General features: G+C 46.6%; 1 protein-coding gene across 9 annotated transcripts in view; it reads left to right on the top strand.

The window, feature by feature from the left end:
• ARMC9 (armadillo repeat containing 9) overlaps positions 1–24,767 on the top strand; it is a 155,287-nt gene that overhangs the window by 30,165 nt on the left and 100,355 nt on the right. For 6 of the 9 annotated variants that reach the window (XM_058701661.1, XM_058701641.1, XM_058701625.1 and 3 more), the window contains 4 exons: positions 1,602–1,759; positions 8,241–8,339; positions 20,756–20,790; positions 24,506–24,620. In XM_058701661.1, coding sequence (XP_058557644.1) covers positions 1,602–1,759; positions 8,241–8,339; positions 20,756–20,790; positions 24,506–24,620 — 407 coding nt within the window. The remainder of the gene's footprint in view (positions 1–1,601; positions 1,760–8,240; positions 8,340–20,755; positions 20,791–24,505; positions 24,621–24,767) is intronic. The other 3 variants (XM_058701618.1, XM_058701650.1, XM_058701633.1) reach the window with 3 other exon arrangements.

Below are 24,767 nucleotides of genomic sequence, written 5' to 3'. Positions count from 1 at the left end.
TGCATACTGCGCCTTTAGGGTTTAATCCCTGGTTTTTTCAAGTTGTCTACTTGTATGGAAATATATTTAGGAAATCTTTGACCCCTTTCCATAATAGCTATTACTTATTGATTGCCTCTTGTGGGCCAGAATTGTGCCAGGCACTTTGAGTATATCTGTTCTTTTAATTCTCATACTAACTTGTTTTTTGTATGTGTGCTTTTTTTTTTTTTTTTTTAGGTTGAAGTATAGTTGAAATACAGTGTTGTATTAGTTTCAGGTATACAACATAGTGATTCGACAGTTCTGTACATTACTCAGTGCTCGTCAGGATAAGTGTAGTCCCCATCTGTCACCATACAATGTTATTACAGTATTATTGATTGTTTCCCCTGTGCTGTACAATCCTCACAATAACTCTTCAGGGTCATTATCATCATCCCCGTTTTATAGGTTAAGAAATGAGATCGGAGAAGTTAGGCGTCTTGCCCAAGATTATCCAGCAGAAAGTGGTAGAGTAGCCGCTTGAGCCCAGGTCTTTAGGGTTTTCAAATCTCTCAGCGCATGGATGAAATGTGTTCTAAAATGATGACAGTGCCCAATTAGGGCAAGAGTAGTTAACTTGGGCTTGGGGGCATCGTCGTTTCCTTCCATCCAAACTTAGCCTTCTGGGAGGGGGAAAAGGAAGATGGGCCAAAGGAGTGCTGACACCGGATAAGATTTCGCTATTCCGGCTGTGTCCAGGGTGGCTTGGCCATCAAGCGCTGTCCCTGGTGCAGCGTACCAGAAGAGAACCCTGGAACCTTCCAAGGCTGCCTGCTCTAGGGCCCAGTGGGGTGGTTTGTGCTTTATCAAGCTGGCAGACCGAGCACCTTGAATCTTGTCTAATTCCGGATTCTAGCTTCCTCAGCATTAGGCAAGTAGCCTAACCTTTACCGAAATTGAAGAGCTGGCCTGCAGATACGGATTACCTCCAGACAACCTCACGGGGCAAACACAGAGGAAAAGCTGTAGGTTTGCTTCACCCAGTGTGTGAGCCGGAAGAAATACTGAGTTTGTGTCTTTTACACAGAGAGAGCAGCTACAAGAAATTGCATGGGGCTCAGTCAAGGAAATAGCTTGTGTGAGGAAAAGCAGTGACGATTCAGTTGAACTACCAGAGACCAGAAATTGAAAATCAGTGGTCACAAAGCACTTTGTAATTAAATGTGTCAGGAAATAGAAGTAAAGTGTTTTGGTTTTTTTTAATATTTATTTATTTTTGAAGGAGAGAGGGACAGAGAGTGAGCAGGAGAGGGGCAGAGAGAGAGGGAGACACAGAATCCGAAACAGGCTCCGGGCTCCGAGCCGCCAGCACGGAGCCCGACGCGGGGCTCGAACTCACAGCCGTGAGATCATGACCTGGGCCGAAGTCAGACGCCCAGCTGATGGAGCCATCCAAGTGCCCCAGAAGTAAAGTGTTAAACACGAATAATATCCAGTTCATTGTGACTGCAGAACATTCTGAAAGCAGGCACAATACTGCCTTGAGAAGAGTATATTTTTTATCTTGTGGGGGTTTTTTTGTTTTGTTTTTACTGTTGTTTTGTTTTGTTTTGCTTTAATGTAAATCGTCTTCCTAGAAATGTTGCAGCAGCTCCACCAGCAGCTGATAGAAGCCGAGCGTAGGTCGATGACGTACCTGAAGCGGTACAATAAGATCCAGGCAGACTACCACAGTCTCATCGGGGTCACGGCCGAGCTGGTGGATTCCCTGGAGGCCACGGTCAGTGGCAAGATGGTAAGGAAGATCCGCATCTGCTTGCGTGTCTGTTTGCAGCCAAAGCAGCGTTGAGGGCCTGGGCTGTGTTAATGGGATTCCTGGCCTCTCCCGGCCAGTGACCCCTGCCCCCGTGCTTCACAAAGCCAGACGTACAAAGGAGACCACGCCAACGTTCCATGCCCATGATTGTGCTGCCCACAGTATTTTGTGCGTCTTTCCTGACATCTTTATTTCTCTACCTTACTCTTCACGTTGGCAAACGGTAAGTTGTCTGGCAACAGAAAAAAATAATACGGAGTGGCATAAAAACGAGGGGGAAATATACTGCTGCTATAAAAGAAAGTTACAGATTTTCACATATTGATTTTATATCTAGCCACCTTTCTGAACTCTGTTAATCTGATAGATTCTGTTGATTGATACCTCTGTATTCTAGATTGGCAGTCATATCATCTTCAGATACTGATTGTTTTGTTTTATATTATGTTTTCATTATTTGTAATGACTTTTTTCCCTTCGCATAGTGGCATTGTTGACTACGGGACGTTATCGAATGATGGGCCTCCTTGTCTTATTCCTGACTTTAATAGGAATGACTCTAGTGTTTCACTTACTAAAAAATTAGAAGTATAATAAAATCCCTTTGTAGAAGTGTACATTTTCTTTAAAAGTGGAATAATTGGCACATGTAATTTTAAGAAATAATGCAGAGAGGCTTGGCACGCTTTGCCCAGTTTCCCCCAAGAGTAACATTTTGCATAACTAGGTTGCGGTACCACAGCCGGAACATTGACATTGATCCAGTCTATTGATCTTACTCTGATTTCTCCAGTTTTGTGCTCTTGTGTGTATGTTAAGTTCTGTATAATTTTATTGCCGGTGTAAGGTCGTGTATTAAAAGGACACCTGGCTGGCTCAGTTGGTAGAGCATGTGACTCTTGATCTCAGGGTCATGAGTTCAAGCCCCAGGTTCAGTGTAGACATTACTTAAAAAATAAAATAAAAATTTTTTAGTGACTTAAAACTATGACTATAAAATAATACGTATTATAGAAAAATTTAAAAATAGAGAACTGTGCAAAAATACGATTAAAATCACCTGCAATCGTGTCACTTAGTAACAACACTTGTTAACATTCCACATTTGTCGCAGTGCTTGGCTGCACTAGACGGACTCTGGTTCGGGCAAAGTTTCCTATTTTCCTTAATACCGCATCGTGCATTCTTGAAGACATGAGGTGTTCGACGAGCCTCACCGTTAGCGGCTCAAGTCCATCGCGTAGCAGTGCTGCGCTTCGTATTAATGTCCAGGTTGGACATTGAGGTTGTTTCCAGCTTTTGACTTTCATAAATTATAAATATAGCGGGAGGAGATGAGCCTCTGTTACGTTTTAAATTTTTAAATTTTTAAATTTTATTTTTAAGATTTCATTTTAAGTAATCTCTACACCCAACATGGGGCTGAAACTCACAACTCCAGGATCAAGGGTCGTATGCTCCACTGACTGAGCCAGCCAGGTGCCCCTGTTATATTTTTTTAAAGTTGATTTTCGAGGTTGCAATCTGTGCTAAGGTGCTCCAGGAAGGTTTTGCTGGTCTGGTTCCACTGGGAGTCCTTATCTTTATATCCTTGCCAGTCCTGTCTTCATGTATTAAAAGGACACCTGTATTTGTTGCAACATTTGTATTTGTATTTGTAAATTTGATCATTGAGAAGTAGTCTCAGGATTGAAATGTACCTCACATTGTTTCCACATGACAGTGAACATTTTTTATATGCTTCTCATTCATCGAATGCAGATTTATCGCAAGCTTACTGTGTGCCAGGCCTTCCCTGTTCCAGGCCTGTGGGATACATCAGACAACAAAACAAAGATCCCTGACCTCAGGGAGCATACATTCCAGTAGGGGCGAGAATAATAAATAGTAAATATAAGCAGTAGGTAATAAATGACATCGTCGTGTGTTAGAAAATGACAAGCGTTGTGAGGAAAAAAAGGAACAGGGTGGAGGGGATCAGAGTACGTGTGTCTATGGGCAGGGGACAATTTTAACTAGGCAGGCAGGGGGAGCTTCACTGGAAGAGGTAAGGGAATTCGTTTCGCAGCCCTCTGGGATTCTCCCAGAATTCTAGGCCAAAGGAAGAGGATGCAAAGGACCGAAAGGAGAAGTGTGCCTTTCCCAGTGAAGGACAGGGAGCAGCACCCAGCAGGTCAGAGCCCCGAGGGCCATCGTTAGGATGTCTCTACTATGAGTAAACTGGGGAGCGGAATAGGGGGGTGGCGTGGTCTGGCATGCTGTGGAAGGATTACCTGCCTTCGTTTTACAACAGTCCTCGGAGGGCTGGAGGAACCAGGGAGACCGGCAGGAGGGGCTTGCGGTCACGAGGGGAGACCTGGTGGTGGTGGTGGTGACGGCAGCCAGAGCCAGAGAGGTGCCCCTCTGGGTGTGTTATGAGATAGAGCTGATAGTGTTTCGTGCTGGATTGGACCTGGGCGGGGGCTTGGGGGTCAAGCATGACGCCAGGTTTTTGGCCTAAGCCGTGGGGGGGCAGTGGTGCCTCCGGCTGCGATGGGGAAGGCCTGGGGTGGAGCAGGTTTGGGGGAAATCAGGACTACAGCTGTGGGCATCCCTGTTGAGACACAGGCCATTCAGAATTCATCTTTTGTAAATGTTTTCCTTAGTTTGCTTTTTGGTTTTTAAATTAGTGTTTCTTAAGTTAGTAAAATTGACGTGTTTATATAGTCAAATCATTTTATCAGTTTTTCCCTTCATTCATCCTGCCTTTTCAAAGTGTTAATGAAGGAGCTTTTCCCACTAAAGGAGCCGGAATATTCACATTAATTTTTTTCTGTTGGTCGTTTGGTTTTGTTTTGTTTTAATTTTACTTTTAAATCTTTAATCCACAAGGAATTTGTTTTGATAGATGATATAAGAAAGAAATTTATCCCCCCCACCAGAAAAAAAGATAACCATTTGAGCCAGAACTATTTACTTCTTTCCTCACTAATTTGAATGGCTACCTTTATCATGTAGTGGGATTTTAATTTTTTCCATTGATCTGGCTATTCTTAAGCTACAAATGCATTGTGTTTTTTACTATAGTAGCTTTTTAATACGTTTTAGTATCCTGCACTGAAAACCTCTCTGTTCGTGTGAAATCATAGCCCGCACGCTGCTGAAAGTTGCCTGGTACGGCCATTAGCTGGGGTGGTGGCCACATGCTGAAAGAGGATGCAGAGAGGATGGGCCAGTAAAGATCATGGGGAGGTTTGTAGATCATGCTTAGGAGCCCCTGGTTTGTCCTGTAGTTAGTGAGGGTCTTTTGAAATATATACCTTAAAAAATGGACTTTTTAAATTAACTGGGTTTTTTTTCAGTTTTAATAATAGCATGCGTTGACTTTAATACAGAAATGTATCAGAAAGAAAACAAACATGGCTTCTATAACCTCTGTTGACAAAGACATGCCCGTGATTAGGAGGTTCAAACAATACAGAAATACATAAAAAGAAAAGTATTTGCCTTCCTTTGCCTTCTCTCCTTTTAAAACATAGCTACCAGAATCCTGGTGTGCCTCTTACAGCCAGAGTCGATGTGACATCAGGGGTGGCATGGTGACCAGAGATGGGCACACGAGCTCCTGCTGGAGTGCGCGAGAGGCCCACAGACCACCAGGCAGGGAGAGATGGGGCGGGGCGGCAGGGGCGGGGACTAGACTTGTAACTGGCTTGTTTTTGTTTGTTTGTTTGTTTTTAATGTTTATTTATTTTTGAGAGAGAAAAAGAGAGACAGAACGTGAGCAGGGGAGGGGCAGAGAGGGAGGGAGACACAGAATCGGAAGCAGGAAGCAGGCTCCAGGCTCCCAGCTGTCAGCACAGAGCCTGATGTGGGTCTCGAACCCATGAACGGCAAGATCATGACCTGAGCGGAAGTCAGATGCATAACCAACTGAGCCACCCAGGCGCCCCTATAACTGGCTTGTTTTTAATGTAAAAAAAATACACGTTTGTGGTAACAAATTGGAACAAGTCAGAGTAGTCTATAGTAAGGAGCAAAAGCCCCCTCCCACACGGTTTCTTAGTGTCACTTCTTTATTGGTATTCAAGATTAACATTTGCTTGCGTCTTATTTTAGAACATTTCTAGGCATAGGCGTGTGTGTGTGCATGTCTGCATGCGGCCTACGTATACGTGGGATCATATGACCCATTATTCTTCTGAAACTCGCTATTTTACTTTCGGTATATCTTGGAGATCTTTCCACATGGCCACATAGCCCTCATTCCTTTCTAGGCTTGTACATTATGCCATTGTAAGAGCGAATTATAATCTGTCAGATCTCTGATGGTGAACGTTTAGGTTTTATGTTTGCTATAACAAAAAAATGTGCCAATGAACATTCTTCTATATACTGTATACCTTTGAAAACAGGTAAGGTAAGATCCTAAGTGTGGAATAGTTAGGTCAAAGGTTATGGGCATTAACATTTTGATAAATGTTGCCAAATGATTTCTCCTGAGATTTCAGCGACGTCTACCCAAATCCCTGGGGGTTTATCTGTATCTGTGTTTATTTCTCCACACACTTGCCAACACTAGACACGATTATACTTTGAACTCTTTCCCAGTTTGGGAAGTAAAACTTGGTGTTCTGAATGTTTCAATTTACATTTCTTTAATTATGCATGAGGCTGAATATATTTTCGTATATTTGTTGGCCATTTATACTTAGTCTACTGTCTATTTGTGTCCTTTCCTCATTCACCTGTTTTAAGCAAGAAAGTGACATAGTCAAATTTGCTTGTTAAAGAATTGGTTCTGGTAGCAGTTCCAGAAGTCAAAGGAGAAAACAGTTTCAGGAGTAAAGGGTTTATGCAAAGTCTCGGAAGCCACCGAATACTTTAGAAGACTAGAACTGAAAAGTGCCCAATGATTTTGACATAATAGAAGGTCAGTGGTGATGGCCTTTGCCACATAAGTTTCCACAGAATGATGCATCTAGAAGCCTAATTGCAGCGTTTTGGGAGGTCCAGGGGAAGTGAGACAGGAAATGTGGGCTGTTCTCTCGAGCACCTTGGCTGTGAAGGAAGAATACTGGGAGGGTGGTTGATAGATGGAGACCTAAGGTGGAGGAAGGGGAAGGTACTTTTTAAATATGAAATATATTTGGATGTGTTTTTAGATTGTAGATAATGAAAAGTCATAAAAGGAAAGGTTAAAAATACAGGATGAAAAAAGAACCTTTACTTTTCGATACTGTGGACATTCAGAGGAAATGGACGCGGGCTGATGTGGGAAGTGCCCCCTGGAGATGGGATGCTGCTTTGTCTGAGTCGCTTCGCACAGAGCTGAGTGTCAAGGGATGAGCACAGACATCTGCCAAGGATGGACAGGGCCTTTGATGTGTCTGAAGCAGACCAGAAGTTTCCAGTGGGTAGACGGAGTCCCCCAAGGAGAGGAGAGGATGCGGTCCACATTCCCGGTGCTTTCTAACCCATGAATGGGTGGAGGGGGCCTCACATGGGGACAGCTGAGTAAGGGTGGGGTAGCGGCCAGTCACGTGACCGTGTGGGGGGGGGTCACCACTCGGCATCAGGAGGCTGAGGAAAGGGAGGTTTCCCTCCCACTGTCCGGCATAGAAAAAAACCTGGAAGAGAGCAAAACGGTTAATAGTTACCTCCAGAGATTGGTTTGTAGGGAAGGATGGGACTGGGGAGAGGTTGGGACACTTGCGCATTTGGAAGGTGCATTCTTTTTATAAAAAGAAAAGATGTAAAATGAAAAAGAACAAATCCTGAGATTACTACCTGAGAGGCTGTAAGCCAGTCCTGAGTCACAGTAGCTAGTGAGCCGGTGAGAGAAGCAGCCAGAAAGGCCAGAATAGAGTGGCATTGACGGGACGGCAGCAGACTCCCGCCCACAGGCACTCGATACAGATGCCTCCGTCATTCATTCAGTAAGCACGTACCCAGCCACCTGGCATGTGCCAGACATACGTGTCATTCTCGTTCACCCTGTCACCATGACCCACAGAGGCAGACATAGTTCATTTCACTCGACAGGTCACAAGGCAAGGGGCGGAGCTGCTGGTTTTCCCAAGTCCGGGACTTGAGCCCAGACCTTTAGATTTGAAGGCTAGCATTCTTTCTACCACACTGTTGGCCCCCTGATTGACTTGATTGCTTGAATTCATACACGCCCGCACAAACGGTTTAAAGTCCGTTCCTTTTGCGTGACAGTGGGAGTACATCTACTGGAATTAGGTAATTTAAAATATGACAGGCCGTGATCATACCTGTAGCACATTAGCAGTTTTTTTCTGTCAGGCGCAGGGCTTTAGTGCCCAAGAACCCCTGGGTTAATGCAAAATTCCATCTCTGTACCTTCCAGAAAGCCCAGCAAGGGACAGCTCTGATCATTGCTGGGTCCCCTGCTGTCCCTGGGGCGGGGGGGAGGGGTTCGTGCCTCTCACCAGCCGCCCTCCTGTCCTCTTTGCAGATCACGCCGGAGTACCTGCAGAGCGTATGCGTCCGCCTCTTCAGTAACCAGATGCGACAGAGCCTGGCCCACAGCGTGGACTTCACGCGGCCTGGGACGGTAAGGCTCTGTGCCCCGGGTCTGCGCCCCGAATTTAAAACTAGCCTAGGCGCGCCTGGGTGGCTCAGTCGTTGGGCATCCAACTTCAGCTCAGATCATGATCTAATAGACTTTAGCCTAACAAAAACAACAACAAAAAATGAAAGGGCGAGGGAAAATAACATTCAGGAATCTGCATTTCAGCTGGCTTCAGGGATCCGTAAACTCCCAGAAGGAAAAGAATGCTGTGTTTGAAGAGGGAGCAGCTGGGAGCTGGCCTCCTAGGCGTGGTGGGAGAGAGGCACGGTCTGCTCTTCCATTTGGAGCCCTTTGGTGCCAAGGGCTGGTAACAGTTATCAAATCAATAGGAAAGGAAGGAAACTTCTTTCTTTTTTTAAGAAATTACTGCCATATTGGAAGCTATACAGTCGAAGCAGGCACTCTCTTCTTTTTCTCATTTAATTTTTTCCTTGGAATAACTACAAACTTAGAGAAAATCGCAAAAATAGCACAAAGGACGCTTGTATACCCTTTACCCAGATTCGGTGACTGTTGGCATTTTACCCGTTTGTTTACTTTCTCTACACACACACGGACACACACAGGCACACTCACACACACACACACACACACACACACACACACACACACACACAGTCTGCTTTCTGAGCCATTTGAGAATAAATTACATATACCATGGCCTTTTACTCCTAAATACTTCAGTGTAGAGTTAATTTCTTACTAGAAGTATTCTCATGTACAAGGATCAACTTCAGTAAGTTTAATATTTTATGATACTCTTACCTAATCTGTGCATTTTCCAATTTTGTCAGTTCCCCTGTTTAAAAAAACAGGACATTTCTCTTTTTGTGTTTCATATTTTCTCACGATTCGATTCAGGGTTTGCATCCCAAGGCAAAATATTACATAGGTGATATCGTGTCCTTCTTAAGATATAGCTCATCTGGAGGCAGATGGTGTTGAGTTGGGGTTCTTAACCATGAGTATACCCATGTCTCCTCAGCATGTTTTCAAAGGTCTCGAACCCGTGTTCCTGGGGCTCACCCCAACCTATTGCCTGGGCCCCAGGCTGAATGGTAAAACATATGGTATCTGTCTTTCTCTGTATGGCTTATTTCACTTAGCATCACACTCTCCAGTTCCGTCCACGTTGCTACAAAAGGCCATATTTCATTCTTTCTCGTTGCCACGTAGTATTCCATTGTGTATATAAACCACAATTTCTTTATCCATTCATCAGTTGATGGACATTTAGGCTCTTTCCATAACTTGGCTATTGTTGAGAGTGCTGCTATAAACATTGGGGTACAAGTGCCCCTGTGCATCAGTACTCCTGTATCCCTTGGGTAAATTCCTAGCAGTGCTATTGCTGGGTCATAGGGTAGGTCTATTTTTAATTTTCTGAGGAACCTCCACACTGCTTTCCAGAGCGGCTGCACCAGTTTGCATTCCCACCAAGAGTGCAAGAGGGTTCCCGTTCCTCCACATCCTCTCCAGCATCTATAGTCTCCTGATTTGTTCATTTTGGCCACTCTGACTGGCGTGAGGTGATATCTGAGTGTGGTTTTGATTTGTATTTCCCTGATAAGGAGCGACGTTGAACATCTTTTCATGTGCCTGTTGGCCATCCGGATGTCTTCTTTAGAGAAGTGTCTATTCATGTTTTCTGCCCATTTCTTCACTGGGTTTTTTGTTTTTCGGGTGTGGAGTTTGGTGAGCTCTTTATAGATTTTGGATACTAGCCCTTTGTCCGATATGTCATTTGCAAATATCTTTTCCCATTCCGTTGGTTGCCTTTTAGTTTTGTTGGTTGTTTCCTTTGCTGTGCAGAAGCTTTTTATCTTCATAAGGTCCCAGTAATTCATTTTTGCTTTTAATTCCCTTGCCTTTGGGGATGTGTCGAGTAAGAGATTGCTATGGCTGAGGTCAGAGAGGTCTTTTCCTGCTTTCTCCTCTAGGGTTTTGATGGTTTCCTGTCTCACATTCAGGTCCTTTATCCATTTTGAGTTTATTTTTGTGAATGGTGTGAGAAAGTGGTCTAGTTTCAACCTTCTGCATGTTGCTGTCCAGTTCTCCCAGCACCATTTGTTAAAGAGACTGTCTTTTTTCCATTGGATGTTCTTTCCTGCTTTGTCAAAGATGAGTTGGCCATACGTTTGTGGGTCTAGTTCTGGGGTTTCTATTCTATTCCATTGGTCTGTGTGTCTGTTTTTGTGCCAAGAGCCACAGCTTTTAATTAAGGGGAAGAAGGGTCTGCACATTAATATTAGGGTCTTCATAAACAGAGACATTTTTTAGTATTAAGAAAAAATTTCTAAGCTACCTCATTCTCAAGTCGGTTTGAAGCAGCGTATTGAGAAAACACAAATATGAGAAATTGGAAAGAAATAAATTGTGGTTAGAACTCACAGAAACAGAAAGTAAAGTAGTGGTTGCCAGGGGGTGGGGGAGGTGGGAGATGTTGGTCAAAGGGTGTAACTTTTGGTTATGAGATGAGTAAGTTCTGGGGATGTAATGGATAGCATGGTGGCTATAGTTAACAGTGTTATATACTGGAAAGTTACTAAGAAAGTAGATCTTAAACGTTCTCACCACACACAAAAAAGTATGTGAAATGATGGATGTGTTAACTAACCTTGTTGTGGAGATCATTTCACAATATATACATGTATCAATTCATCACTTTGTACACCTTAAAAGTACACAGTATTATATGTCAACTACATCTCAGTAATGCTGGGGTCGGGGTGGCGGGGAGGGGGGCAGAAATTGTGGTTAAGAGAAAATGAGGGGGGCGCCTGGGTGGCTTGGTCGGTTGAGCGTCCGACTTCGGCTCAGGTCATGATCTCACGGCCCGTGAGTTCGAGCCCCGCGTCAGGCTCTGGGCTGACGGCTCAGAGCCCGGAGCCTGCTTCCGATTCTGTGTCTCCCTCTCTCTCTGACCCTCCCCCATTCATGCTCTGTCTCTCTCTGTCTCAAAAATAAATAAAAACGTTAAAAAAATATATATATATATAAAAAAAAAAAGAGAAAATGAGGGTAGGACAACACAAGTAAGCCGTGGCTATGGCTAGTACAAAACAGAAGCTGCTGTATGGCCGCAGGAGCAGGCACACACCCAGCTCTGAGCTTCCTAGCGGCCCGTGCAACAGGGGCACGTGAGCAGTTACATGATATACTTAGCAGGAAAGAGAGCTGCTTGTGTAATGTTTATTGCATATATTTGTGTATTTCACTGCATCTAAGACAACATACGGCCTGCACACGCAACCTAGGAAGCCCAGCAGCGAAGTGAGTCCCCGCGAGTCACGTTCCCCAAACAGACCATTCCAGTGCCACTCATGCGCTCTCTGTGCCCTATAGACTGTCAGCTTTGTTGTGGATCTTCACAGAAAGGACACAGTAACATGGTGGAGAGCAAGTGTCCTTGACCCCATCGCCCGGCTGCTCACAGAAGTCTCGTAGAGCCGTTGGTTGTGGTGGCTGCACCACACATGGGCACGTGGTTATGGAAGCTGCACAGTCTGTGCTTTAGGATGCAGCCCCGGGGATTGTAGCCTGCAGAGAACTTCGGGAACCAGCCATTTGTGCGTGGGGAATCCGCCATTTTTAAATGTCAGTAAAGCACGCAGAGACATCGGAGTTTCAGAAAATTAACTGCCCCGGGCGCCTGGGTGGCTCCGCTGGTTAAAGGTCCAACTTTAGCTCAGGTCATGATCTCACGGTTCATGAGTTCGAGCCCCGCGTAGAGCTGTCTGCTCTCGGCACAGAGCCCACTTCAGATCCTCTGTCCCCCCTCTCTCTCTACCCCTCCCCCACTCACACACACATACACACAGTCTGTCTCTCTCTCTCTCTCTCTCTCTCTCTCAAAAATAAATAACCATTTAAAAAATTTTACTTCCCTTAGGGCCCTCCAGGATGAGGAGCTTCAAGCCACATCCCTGAGGACTGGCTGAGTTGACCCTGTGTGTACCCTGTATGCTTAGCTGTAAGTCAGCTAAGAGCAGAGCTTACCAAAAATGATGGCTTTCTGGCAGTAATTAGCACAGCAGGATCTGTGTCTAATAGAGCCATTCCTTTCCTCCCTGCCTTACACTTATTAGTTCAGCAAATACTTTGTGTTTTTCAGGTCTGTGTTATAAAATCCCATCCTATCTACACATACAGGTATCCTTATATTTCCATTTTCTGTTGTCAGAGTGATGCATCCGGCTTATTTAAAATGGATATCATGTTAATAAGGAGCAGTTTAAAAGAGGGAGGGAGGCACAACATATCTGATACTTTGTCCCATGAGACATTAATTCTTTGTCAACAGACTACTGCTACTGTCCTTCCTGCTTTTAGTTGTATTAAGGTAGAGGTTCCAGGCCTTAGAAACCAGAGGAGAGATCATGAGCTCTGCTTGTCTTACTTCCTAACCATTTTTGTCCTCTGAGTCACTGACTTAGGAACAGACAATAAAAGCTACAAACAGTCTTTTATTATTCCCATAGATTTCTCTAGACGATAAAGAGTGGATATGAGTCATTGCAAAAGGAGAACATTGTTGTAAAAGTATAACAGTGGTGGACTAAGATGTCTGCAGTCCATATATAATATCAGATTTATAAGGGATGGAGAGGAAATGAGGGTGCAGTTTAGAGGGGGTGCCTCGTGGTTGAACAGTAGGATTGAGAAGAGAAGCGTCGCTTTCTTACTTGCCAGGATATGCTAGGTCCGAACAGAATGACATCAGTTTCAAGATAAAGAGGTAGGCATGAATCAGCTTCCTTTTTAGCGTGATCCTCGATCAGCTCCTCCTCAGTGTCGGTCGACCTTGAGTGTTTGAATTCACTGTCCTCTGTAAAGGAGCTGGGCTGGGCCCATCAGAACACTGCTGGTATCCATAAAGTTTAGTACATTTGATACTGGTTTTTAAATCTGGCTGTTAAGAATCTGGCCTTCTGCAACCTCTCTCGCTGTTGAAAGTTCAGGACTCAGTAAATAACACTCTTCTGACCCCTGAGTTCTGAACCACTTGAAAAGTGGGACAAAAGAACAAAGGAAAGAGGAGCTGACAATATTGCCGTCAACTCTGATGAAGCTTATACGGGAGAATGTGGATTTTATTTGCAGACAGATGGGCGTCCTGCGTTTAAATCCTGGAATTCAAGAAATGTGACTACCCAGTCACATCCAGCTCTGGCCAAGCCCCTCTCCTCCACCAGCACCACAGGCGGCGGGGACCTGCAGGACTGACCTCTGCTCCCGGGGCGGGGGGGGGGGGGGGGGGGGGGGGGGGGAGTGGGGGGGGGAGGAGGCTTATTCCCTCTGGGGAAGCAGGGAGCTGGGCGGTGCATGCCCAGTCCACTCCTAAACCCACCAATCCAGGAAGTCAGCCCTGCAGCAGGGGGATTATGCTGGTGCAGGACCCTGCAGAGGAGATGCCGAGAGTGGGGCCTAGTTCATGCCCAGAGAACTGTGTCTGAACCTCCACTCACATTCGCGGAGCTGGCGGTCAAATCCAGATGTTCCCAGGACTAATAATGACGGGATTGATTTTTTGGAAAGAGAACTCTCCCAGGTGATCTCTTCTAGCTTGATTGCCTGGCACCACCCCAACCCCAGGTGCGTCATTCTTCAGTCCTCACCAACTCAGGCTCCAAACTATGGGGCTGAGTATCCGCCGGGATACAAGATAAATCTGATTCCATATTCTCAGCTATCTGATAATCGCGAGAAGAGAAGCTTCTCCCTCAGGGCACAAGTGGTAGGGATTTTTTGTTTTCTTTTTTTCTTTTTTAGTGTATTTATTTTTTGAGAGAGAGAAAGAGAGCAGGGGAGGGGCAGAGAGAGAGAGAGAGAGAGAGAGAGAGAGGGTGAACCTCAAGCAGGCTCTGCACTGTTAGCACAGAGCCAACGCGGGGCTCGAACTCAAACCAGGAGATCATGACCTGAGCTGAAATCAAGAGTCGGATGCTTAACCAACTTAGCCACTCAGGTGCCCCTGTTTTCTAAGACTGCACAACCGATACACAAATGTGTTCACTGGAAAATACATAACAATCTAATAGTAAAGTAAACATAAACCCCACGTCTGCCTCACACTCACCCCATCTCCTCTCCCTCCATAGGTAACCCTGTTGACTGCTTCCTCTTCTTCCTTCCAGACCTTTAAAAGTTCTGTAGAATTAAGGTGTTTATTATACAGTTCACTCTGCAACTGTCTCTTTGAACTTGGTACATTTTAAAGAATTTTTGCGTCCTTCTGGGTTTACTCATCTTTTCCTTATCTTTTAGAGTTTTAACGATACATTTGACCGTTCCTCTACTAAACCTCAAAGGGGCTTTTCCATTTTTCGCTGCTTCCAGTAGTGAGGCAGCACACACCTTTGTATGGCACAGAACAGCCTGGGAAAACGCCGTGGTTTGTCTCTGTCCTTACTCCTCTGTGTGTGCTGGGCAGGCACGAATGCAGAGACGCCCCAGGAAAGGAGCACCGGGGCTGATGCGGGAGAGGCAGCGTCCAGCCCAGGGCAAGAGTGGGGCTGGGGATGAGCTGACCATGATACAGAGTCCGGGGCGTAGCCCCGTGAGCGAATCCCAAGCCCCTCCTAGTGATACCTGTGCGTTTTGGGGTTCATTGGCTGGGGAGGTTTCCCTTTGAATGCGTCCTTATTTGGAAAAACGGCCCACTTACGAATGAACCCTTTTTTCAAAACTCCCAAGGAAACTGCATTGGGAGAATAAGTTGAAATACCACCAGGTGTGATTGCATTCTATCTATTCAAGACCCCACACACGTGAATCTTAGAAAGCATTTACTTCAAAATCAGCCATCTTTCTTCGCACTAAAACCCTGCAAGGCGCCGGGACGTGGCGGTGACCCTTTCTCGGGGTGGCCTCGTGCAGTTGCTCAGGAAACGTTGCCGTGGCATGCTTCTGCTGAGGAGGGTGCTTCCTACAGCTTCCTGTCGCGTGGACCATGGCTCTGGCTTGAAGTTCGGCACCTTCAGCCCTTACGTTCTCCATTCCATAGCTTTCTGAAGTCTTGGCGAGATGCCTGCCCTTTGTCGGCGTCGCCACTGCATCTCGAGGCAGGCTTTCCGGGTCTAGTGCTCACTGTCTTGAGGAGGAGTTGCCGTCCTCGCTCACCTCTCCCTGCCACGCCTCGTGCCCAGTGCCCATCGTGTACCTGAACTGACCCTGGATGTGAGGATGGACCACCTTTGATCTCAGCCACTTGCTGGGACCGTGATTGGCAGAGAATGTACCGTTAGCTCAGATTTTTCTTCTGACTTCCAGACCCGGACTCATGAGCCTTTTCTCTGTGAATGTGTGACCAGCACATCATTTCCGTGTCCAAAAGCAGGCTCGTCCTTTCCTCCAAACAGGTGGTCTCCCCTCCTGTGCTTCCTGTCTCGGTGAATGACACTCCAGAGAACACCTGGGAATCATCGAAACCTCTTCCCTCTCTTTTGCCCCATGTTCAGGCTGTCCTTGGGATCTGAGTGGCTTCCTCCCTCCTGCCCCACCTCTTTGTTGATTTGGGTTTGTTGAGGCTCTTCCTCTTTCTGTCCTGGCTAAAGCAACATTTCCTAACCGGTCTCAGTCTCTGAGCTCTCGCCTGGCTGATACTCCACACAAGTGCAGGGGTGACCTTTCTGGTTGTGTTTTATTTATTTACGCCCTCAAGTTTCGGGAAGGATTTAAGTACATCCAGTCATCGATCATGTTACTGTCTTGCTTAATACCTGTCATTGACCCAGGTCCCAAGTGCTCAGCGTGGGGTGCACAGCCTTCTGTGGCCTAAGGCCCATCCCTCTCCATGCTCAGCTCTGCTCACAGAAAGCCCAAGAAGCCCCAGCACCGTCCCCGGCACCTCCCCACGGGGGCATGTTGCCGTGCACCTTGCCTAGCCACCCCCCCCCCACCCCCCATCTCAGATGCCCACAGGCCACAGGGTGCTGAGGCAGGGCCAAGTATGAGGCCCTCAGTGGCCCGGAGAGGCTCCTGCCCAAGAAGTTTTGGAGGACGTGACTGGCACTTTCAGGAACTGGGGCACTCCCACTCCACTTACATACCTAGCGCCATTCCCAAATGGGCACTGTGTTCCAGCTCAGCCTCCCCTCCTGCGTTTCCCCCTGCAGTCCCGTGTTGTGCAAGCACCCCTTCCTGTTCCACAGCTGGTTGTGGCGGCCTCCCGCCTCCTGTGGCCTCTTCTGTCCCGTGGCTAAGGCGTTTCCTCATGCCTCCCACTGTGGTTGTTTGACCTCTTCCAGGTCACCTCTCCCTGAGGCCGCTCGCCAGAGGGGCCCGCCTTCACCGTTCAGCTGTCCAGCTGTCCGGCTGTTGTCCCAGGGCCCGGGAGGGAGGCTGGGGGCAAGTGTGCCTGGCCTTAGGTTTCCAGCCCCAAACGGTGCCTTCCACGAAGTCAGGGCTCGGCGGCTGCTGTGGGCTTCAAGCCACGGCCCCTTCTCTCCCACTCTCCGGGGCTGCACGCGCCTGCCTGTGGAACAGCCTTTTCCAGAGCAAGTGCCTAGAAGCACTAATCCCACAGCCTTTCCCCGTCCCCAGAGCCAACCGCTGATGTATTAAGTTTGAGACGTGCTGTGTTCTGAGACGCTGAAGACCCTTGAAGAGTCCGGCCGGCACGTCTGCAGACGCTTTTGACCAAGGGACGCTTCGTCACGTTACACCTCATACCGCGTTCTCGAAACACTGTCTGACGTCACATGTCCTGGCAGAGCTCCTCATCCTGCTGTTGTACGTCCTCGCCCCCACCCCGTGACCCCTGGCTTCGAGAGCAGTCACAGCTGAGAGGCCCGGGCGCAGGTGCTTCACCTGCAGCGGAGCAGCGATGGAGGCATGATGCTGCCGTGTTATCTCTGCGTGGGCAGAAATTCCTTTCTCGCATATTCAGGGGGTCCCAAGAGCCTTGCCCTGAGCCTGGCACAGTGTAGGTGCCCAGTGAAGAATTGACGGGTCAGGATATTCGTTCTGCGGGCTTACACCTGCACTTTGAAGGGTTCATACTGTGCTTCCTCAGATGGGAGACCACCCCCTGTCCATTCACCTGTCTGCCATGGAGCACATGGCTTCCCTCTGGTGCCCCCCCCCGCCCCCCCCCCCCCCTGCCCACAGAGGCCTTTCCGGAAGCTCCCAACAGAAGGTCTGGAAATCAGACAGTGCCCAATGGGGCTGCATCAGGGCCTCTTTGGCAACTCCTCGGCAAGGGGATCCATTCTGGCGCTTGTCCATCGATGTCCACAATCCATTGTTAGCTCGTGAGGGAAATTATTATTATTCCGACTGCGACTGAAGACCCTGGAGCTTCTCCCGTCTTTCTCCTCCTGAGTTATTCTTTGCCGTCCACACTGGCTACACACAGAGCGGCACCCACGGTTGGTGGCAATGACTTTTAGAAATCTAGTCCAAAGTAAAGTTTGGTCAGAAGATTGGAGCACAGCCCCTTTGGTGCTTGAGTGTTACTATTAATGCCTCCGTACAGCGGGTAGGAAGCAGCAGCTATATATAGATAGATCTATATAGGTAGATATATATATCTATATAGAGATAGATATATCCTATTGTGAGTTCTCCATTCGCTGGGCAAGTTTATCCTCAGGTATCACTGTTAAGGTCAATACCAACCTCCTAACTTAAAACGGAGCTCAGTACTTCCCAGCTCTGCCAGCCCTGGGGGGGGGGGGGAGGAGGGGGGGGTCTGCATGGATAGGCAGAAAGGAAGGGGGAGCGGTGCTCTTTCTGTGTGCTCTCCTGGGGGTCCACATCCAATGGGGCCGTTACTGCCACCACTTGCCAATAAGGCACTGAGAATTATTGATCATTGACTCTCCCCGTTGGATTGTAAGCTCTCTGAGAAGGGGGCTTTGCTTTTTTCACTGAGGTATCTCTGTGCCTCACCGAGCCCAGCAGGTGGGAGGGAATCAGTAAGGACTCACTGAATGAATGAAATAGCACAAAGTCCTCTCTCATTAAGAGCATGCAGGGCCTTTCTTCCCCCAGCTCATCTTTTCGGGGTTTTTTTGTTTTTTGTTTTTACTTGATTGGATAATAAAATCTCAGTAATGTTTGACACACTGCCTTTTTAGTTATTAGTGTTTTTCAATTAATTTCTTCACAGGCCAAATAGAATGCTCCAGAGTTTAGCAAAAGAGAAGCGCTGTTTTAAAAGATAGAAAGGGGGTGCCTAGCTGGCTCAGTCAGAAAAGCATGTGACGCTTGATCTCAGGGTTGTTTGTTTGAGTCCCATGTGGGGTGTAGAGATTACTTAAAATCTTTTTATTTTTTTTTAAATTTTTTTTTTCAACGTTTTTTATTTTATTTTTGGGACAGAGAGAGACAGAGCATGAACGGGGGAGGGGCAGAGAGAGAGGGAGACACAGAATCGGAAACAGACTCCAGGCTCCGAGCCATCAGCCCAGAGCCTGACGCGGGGCTCGAACTCACGGACCGCGAGATCGTGACCTGAGCCGAAGTCAGACGCTTAACCCACTGCGCCACCCAGGCGCCCCTTAAAATCTTTTTAAAATAAATGATAGAAAACATTTTCTTAACTGAGGAAAGGGGTGGTGTTCATGAATTTTATTTGTGGATATATGATTAGTCGACAACATTAATTTAAAAATATCTTTATTTTGTGTATACATTAGCCTGATATTTTAACATGGTTATGCCCTTATTTGACTCACTATTTTGGCTTCTTCGTCTTCTTAATGTGTTAGATGAGTAATTTAGATGACATTTCAAACTTATTTTCTGAGCTACTTGCTATTTAAGCCAATAACAGAAATAGGCATTTCCGTTAATTACCAAAAAAAGTCAAGGGTTAAAAAATATAAAACATGGTCATGAGCCATTTAAAAATGAGGTTTGCTGTCTCCAAGATGGGAATCTGTGTGGCCTGTAAATACTACACAGTAGAAGCAGTAGAGACTGGAGTCCTCAGCCAGGGCCAGTTTATTAAATTTATTAAATTAGTCAAGGTTTCTGGAGAGCCCATTTGGGGATATCAGTCTTCATTCATTCATTCATTCAACAAATTTGATCACGTGCCTCTGTACGTCCAGGCACTGTAGCAGGTGCTGGGTACATATATTGAGGGTTACAGAACTCCATGTCTACTGAAGGAGAAAGGCACAGAAATAGTTGTAAAATTGTCACAGTTCAGTGTGCTAAGTGTAGATAATGACCATTTGAGAGCTGTTGTGACACAGAGGATTGAGTACCACCACCTGCCCCTTCGAGAATGGCTCTATGGAGGGCTGAGATTTCTTGTCTTCTCCTCTACTTAACTTTTTTTCCTGGAGTTCCTTAAAACCTAGTCCAGGGGTGCCTGGGTGGCTCAGTTGGTTGAGCGTCCGACTTTGGTTCAGGACATGATCTCACGGTTCATAGGTTCAAGCCCCTCATTGGGCTCTGTGCTTTGAGCCTGCTTCGGATTTTGTGTCTCTGTCTTTCGGCCACTCCCCGGCTCATGCTCTGACTCTCTCTCTCTCTCTCTCTCTCTCTCTCTCAAAAATAAACACTAAAAAAACAAAACAAAACAAAAAAAAAAACCTAGTCCAAACGTTATGTCACTTTACCTGCAAATAATTCAATGTATGTATCCAACGGCTAAGGGCTTCACAAAACAAAAACCAAACATAATTATCATGCCAAATACAATTGGCACTAATCCTTCAGTATCACACAGTACCAGTGAGTCCATATTCATATTTCCCTTATTTGCTCAAAATGTTTTTTTTACAGTTGGTTTGAGTTGGTCCAAGTAAACGCCACACACAGCATTTGGTTTTTTGTTTCTCAAGTCTGTTTCAGTACATGTTTAATACAGCATTGTTTGTAGTGGCAAAAACAAAACAAAACAAGCAATGAATGGAACAATGTTGAATGTCCATAAAGTAGGCAGTGATCTGGCCTATAAATAAGACAAAAGGGGAATGGAGTGGGAGGGGGATTTTTCTATAAACACCTCTATAGTGTTTGACTTGGTACAAAGTGCATGTTATTTTTATACTCAAAGAGAAAACCTTAGTAAAGAAAAAATCAGGATAATAAAATGACTTTCATTGCTTTTGTTCTCTAGGATATCTGACTAGGCAGCTTTAAGTGCCTCTTGAATTTGGTCCGGGGGGACCCACTCATGTTTTTATGGAGTATTCCTTGGAGCAGAGCCACAATGAACCAAGGGTTGTAGGCGGCTTGGGAAATACATCAGTAGCGTGTTGCTTAACTTCGGTTTGGGCTAATTTTTAAATCATGTATGATTATGGCCGGAGAATCCTGAGGGATCAAAAACTTTGCAAATCTGTTGATTTTATGTGAGTAAAGCGACTTGGGATTAATGCATTGCTCTCCCTGTTTAACACAGCCTCTCTTCTTTTGTTTCCACACCCCACCCCCAGGCTTCAACCATGTTAAGAGCCTCCTTGGCACCAGGGTAAGTCATTGCCCTTAGGAGCTGTTATTATGGAGAACAGCCCTGGGTAAAACTAGAATTCAAAGTCACTTTAGTAAACATTCACCTTAACAGCCTAGCTTCGAGGAGTGCCTTTGATTAGCTAGACCTCCGGTCTAGCTGGATATTAAAGGAAGTGCCAGTAATTATAAGCAAGATTATTAAACTAGAGGTATTTTTTAGTATTAATTCTACTTATTTTGGAGAGGTAGCATCAAATGGAAAAATTCATTGAATTGTTCCCACGATATTGTATAGAATCTTCTGTCATAGGGCGGTCAGCAGAGTGGTGCAGTGTCTGAATTTCACGATCTCTGCTGGCTCACACTATGACCAGAGCCACAGGATAGCTTTGTCTAGGCCTGAGCATTCCTACCCACATCAGTTAGGTTGTCACCCGTGTGGGGGTCGGATGCAAGGGAGCTTCACCGGGCATGTATGTCGCAGTAACAAGGAAGTTGAGAACCTTTAGCAAAGGCGCGAGTAGAGTGGCTTCTGTTGGCCCCCTGAGTCCCCCTCGTTATGGGAGTTCGGGGGATACAGTCAGATGACTCAGACACCTGAGAGAGACACAGCCTGCCTCCTCCCTCAGTCCTGCCTGAGTCTGACACTGACCCTGTACTTTGTTCCCTTCAGGTGGTGGCTGTATAATGTCATGCTTATGAGCACAGACTGCCGGGGCTAAAATCCCACCTCTGCTACTGGCTCTGTGACCTTGGACCACTTATGTAACTTCCCCGTGCCTCAGTCTCCTCACTTGTAAAATGACACTAATAATAACTTTCTTTTTTCTTTTAATTTTTTTTTTAACGTTTATTTATTTTTGAGACAGAGAGAGACAGAGCATGAACAGGGGAAGGGCAGAGAGAGAGGGAGACACAGAATCGGAAGCAGGCTCCAGGCTCTGAGCCATCAGCCCAGAGCCCGACGCGGGGCTCGAACTCACGGACCGTGAGATCGTGACCTGAGCCGAAGTCGGACGCTTAACCGACCGAGCCACCCAGGCGCCCCAAAAATAACTTTATTATAGGATTATTGTGAGGATAAAAATGAGTTAATATGTATAAAGCACTTAGTACAATGCTGGGGATTTAATAAACTCCTTGGGTGTTTGTTAATGTTATTCCCAAAGGTATGAGAAGCAAGGTCACCTGCAGAGAGTAAAGGGGGGTAGTTGGTGGAGGGGCTTAAGAGGACAAAGGAGAAGGTAGGACACAGTTTTCTTGGACAGTGGGAGAGTGGCTGGACCGCAGAAATGTGGGGTTTCTCAGCAACTTGGTTGGCAACAAATTCAGCCGGTAATATTGACGTGATGGGCGAGTAACTGTGGCCCGCATGTGACAGGGAAGTGCTATTTCCAGCCATAGGAAGTACCCCAGCTATAGGACAATTTCAGACTTGGCTTGACAGATGGGACTTTTTTGTCTAGAACAAGTCCTGGTTTAAACTTCAAATTAAAAAATCTTTTTTTCATTTTGAAATAACTTCAAGAGCTACAGATATTGTACACAGAATTCTCCTATGCCCTTCACCTGGATTCCCCATGTTAATATTTGACACAAGTCCAGGGCAGTTATCAAAATCAGAAAATTAACGCTGGTACCATACCATCTAATCTACAGGCTTCGCTCACGTTTTACCCGTTGTTCCGTTACGTCCTCTGTCTGGTCCAGCGTTCAGTCCAGGATCATATGTTGATGTGGTTGTCGTGTCTGATTCCTTTACTGGAAATCATTCCTTAGTCTCTGTCTTTCGTGGCCTTGACACTTTTGAAGAATACTGGCCAGTCATTTGTCACCGAAATTTTTAAAGTAGTCTGTGTTCATTTTCAAACACAGTAGTATCTGCCTCAGGAAAATAAGTGTCAAAATAGTGTGAACATGTGCGTGGCTCAACTGTTTGATGTACAAAATAGGACACACTCCTCCCAGGGGTGTTTACTGAGATCTCATTTGTGGCCCTGTTTTCTGGCCTTTTTCCCTGGGCCCTTGAAGAGGATTTCATTTTGGCTTTTAAAATTTTACATTAAAAAAAACTAGCACGGGGCCACCTGGGTGGCTCAGTCGGTTAAGTGTCCGACTTCGGCTCAGGTCATCATCTCGCGGTTTGTGAGTTCGAACCCCGCATCAGGGTCTGTGCTGACAGCTTGGAGCCCGCTTTGGATTCTGTGTCTCCTCCTCTCTCTGCCCCTCCCCTGCTCATGCTCTGTCTCTCAATAATAAATAAACATTAAAAAAAAAAGTTGTTTTTTTTTAAACTAGCAGGTAGGGGTGCCCGACTGGCTCAGTCGGTAGAGCATGAAGAAAACTGACAGGATCCTGAACACTGCCTCCCAGAGGTATTCCCTCAGTTTCTGTCCCACCCTTCCAAACTAAGGAAACGAGTGAAATAGGTGAAGGAGACCGAGAGGTACAAACTTCCACTTACAAAATAAAAAGTCCTGGGATGTAATGGACGGCACAGGAACTATAGTCAATAATATTGTATTGCCAACTTACAAGTTGCTAAGAAAGTAACTTCAAAGTTCTCATCACAAGAAAAGGGGTGGGAACTTGGTATGGTGACAGAGGGCAGAGAGACTCAGTGCGGTGACCATTTCGCACTGTGCGCGAGTCATCATGCTGTTTGCCTGCGACTAATATCACGTGTCCCCGTTACACTTCAGTGAAAAGCAAAAAGAACTCTTCATTTTTGCGTCTCTTCACCCAAGTCCTCCTGAGCCCCCCGTCAGTGTTGTGCAGTTAGTGTTGATAATAGTATTAATGTTCCGTGCACGGGATCGGGAGAACCATATTTTTGTTTCGCTTTTGGTTTTTACTTGTTTTATGATGAACTAATACAAATCCCCAGGGAGTTGAATCCCCAGGCCCCCAGTGGTGGCCTCTATGACTAGTGTGACATGAAAGCGAGGAGGTGAATGTTGCTCCAGTCCCGTAAACCAGACCATAGGCCTCGCTCCCTTGTCACTCGTTCTCCCTTCTGTCCAGTCCCCTCCTGTTCAGCCAGGCGGACTGGCAAGACCCTGGGAAACCTGGCTTCCCCCCCGGGGCTTGCCTGGAGTCCTCTCTGCCAGGGTCTGCCAACTGTCCTGCTTGCTGCCCGTCTCACAGGCGGGAACCCGCGCTACCTCCTGGCACACCCCTGTGCCTGCTCAGGGGTCAACCATGACTCTTCACGGGTGTTTCTGAACCCCGGTCTGTCCTTCCCCCGGTTGGGTTCCTCAGGTTCAAGAGGCACAGTGACCTCGGGTTTTTAAGGAAGAACGCTCGGCCCTGCTGACGCTAATAGTTTTTGGGCTTTGCTCCAGGTTCTAAGGAGGACGTTGAGCGCTGCAGCAAGTGCTGGGGCCTCTGAGGAGATTTCATCCCTGTCGGATGGAGCCCGGGCCTAACGGGAATGCAGTGGTTTCTAAAGCTGGTTAGGCAGGGACTCCTCGTTTTGGGGAAGATGTTAAACAAAACCCCAGTACGTACCACAGGAGAGACAGAGCCGGGCTGGTTGACGCCGGGGCGGGGTGGGGGGGGGGGGAGCCTAGAACCAGCCCTCTCTGTGGAAGCCTGGACCTAGTTCCGGGAGCACAGAAAACAGCCGGGCCGCTGCTAGCCTGTGCAGCTCGAGACGGGGGTCCCGGTGCTCAGGAGGTATAATGAACATGCCCTTTTGCCCTTTTCTTTCTCTTTGAACTTGTGTTGCCCAGTAGGAAGCTGAAGGATGTCCCGTTGCTGCCCTCCTTGGATTATGAGAAACTGAAGAAGGATTTGATTTGGGGGAGCGACCGCTTGAAAGCCTTCTTGTTGCAGGCTCTGCGCTGGGTACGTACCTTAAGGGAGAAAAAGGCCACGCTGGTTCTCTTGGCTGGCTAGCTCACGTGTATCTCGTAACCCACCTACTAAAAATCTGTCTTCACGCTGCCTGCTGGCACCAACGACCTCTCAGGATCGCCTTGCCTCTTTGTAAAA

Source organism: Neofelis nebulosa, chromosome 2 (genome assembly GCF_028018385.1).
Source record: "Neofelis nebulosa isolate mNeoNeb1 chromosome 2, mNeoNeb1.pri, whole genome shotgun sequence".
Lineage (NCBI taxonomy): Eukaryota > Metazoa > Chordata > Mammalia > Carnivora > Felidae > Neofelis > Neofelis nebulosa.
Note: the sequence above shows the minus strand (reverse complement) of the source record. Positions and strands in the feature narration are given on the sequence as shown.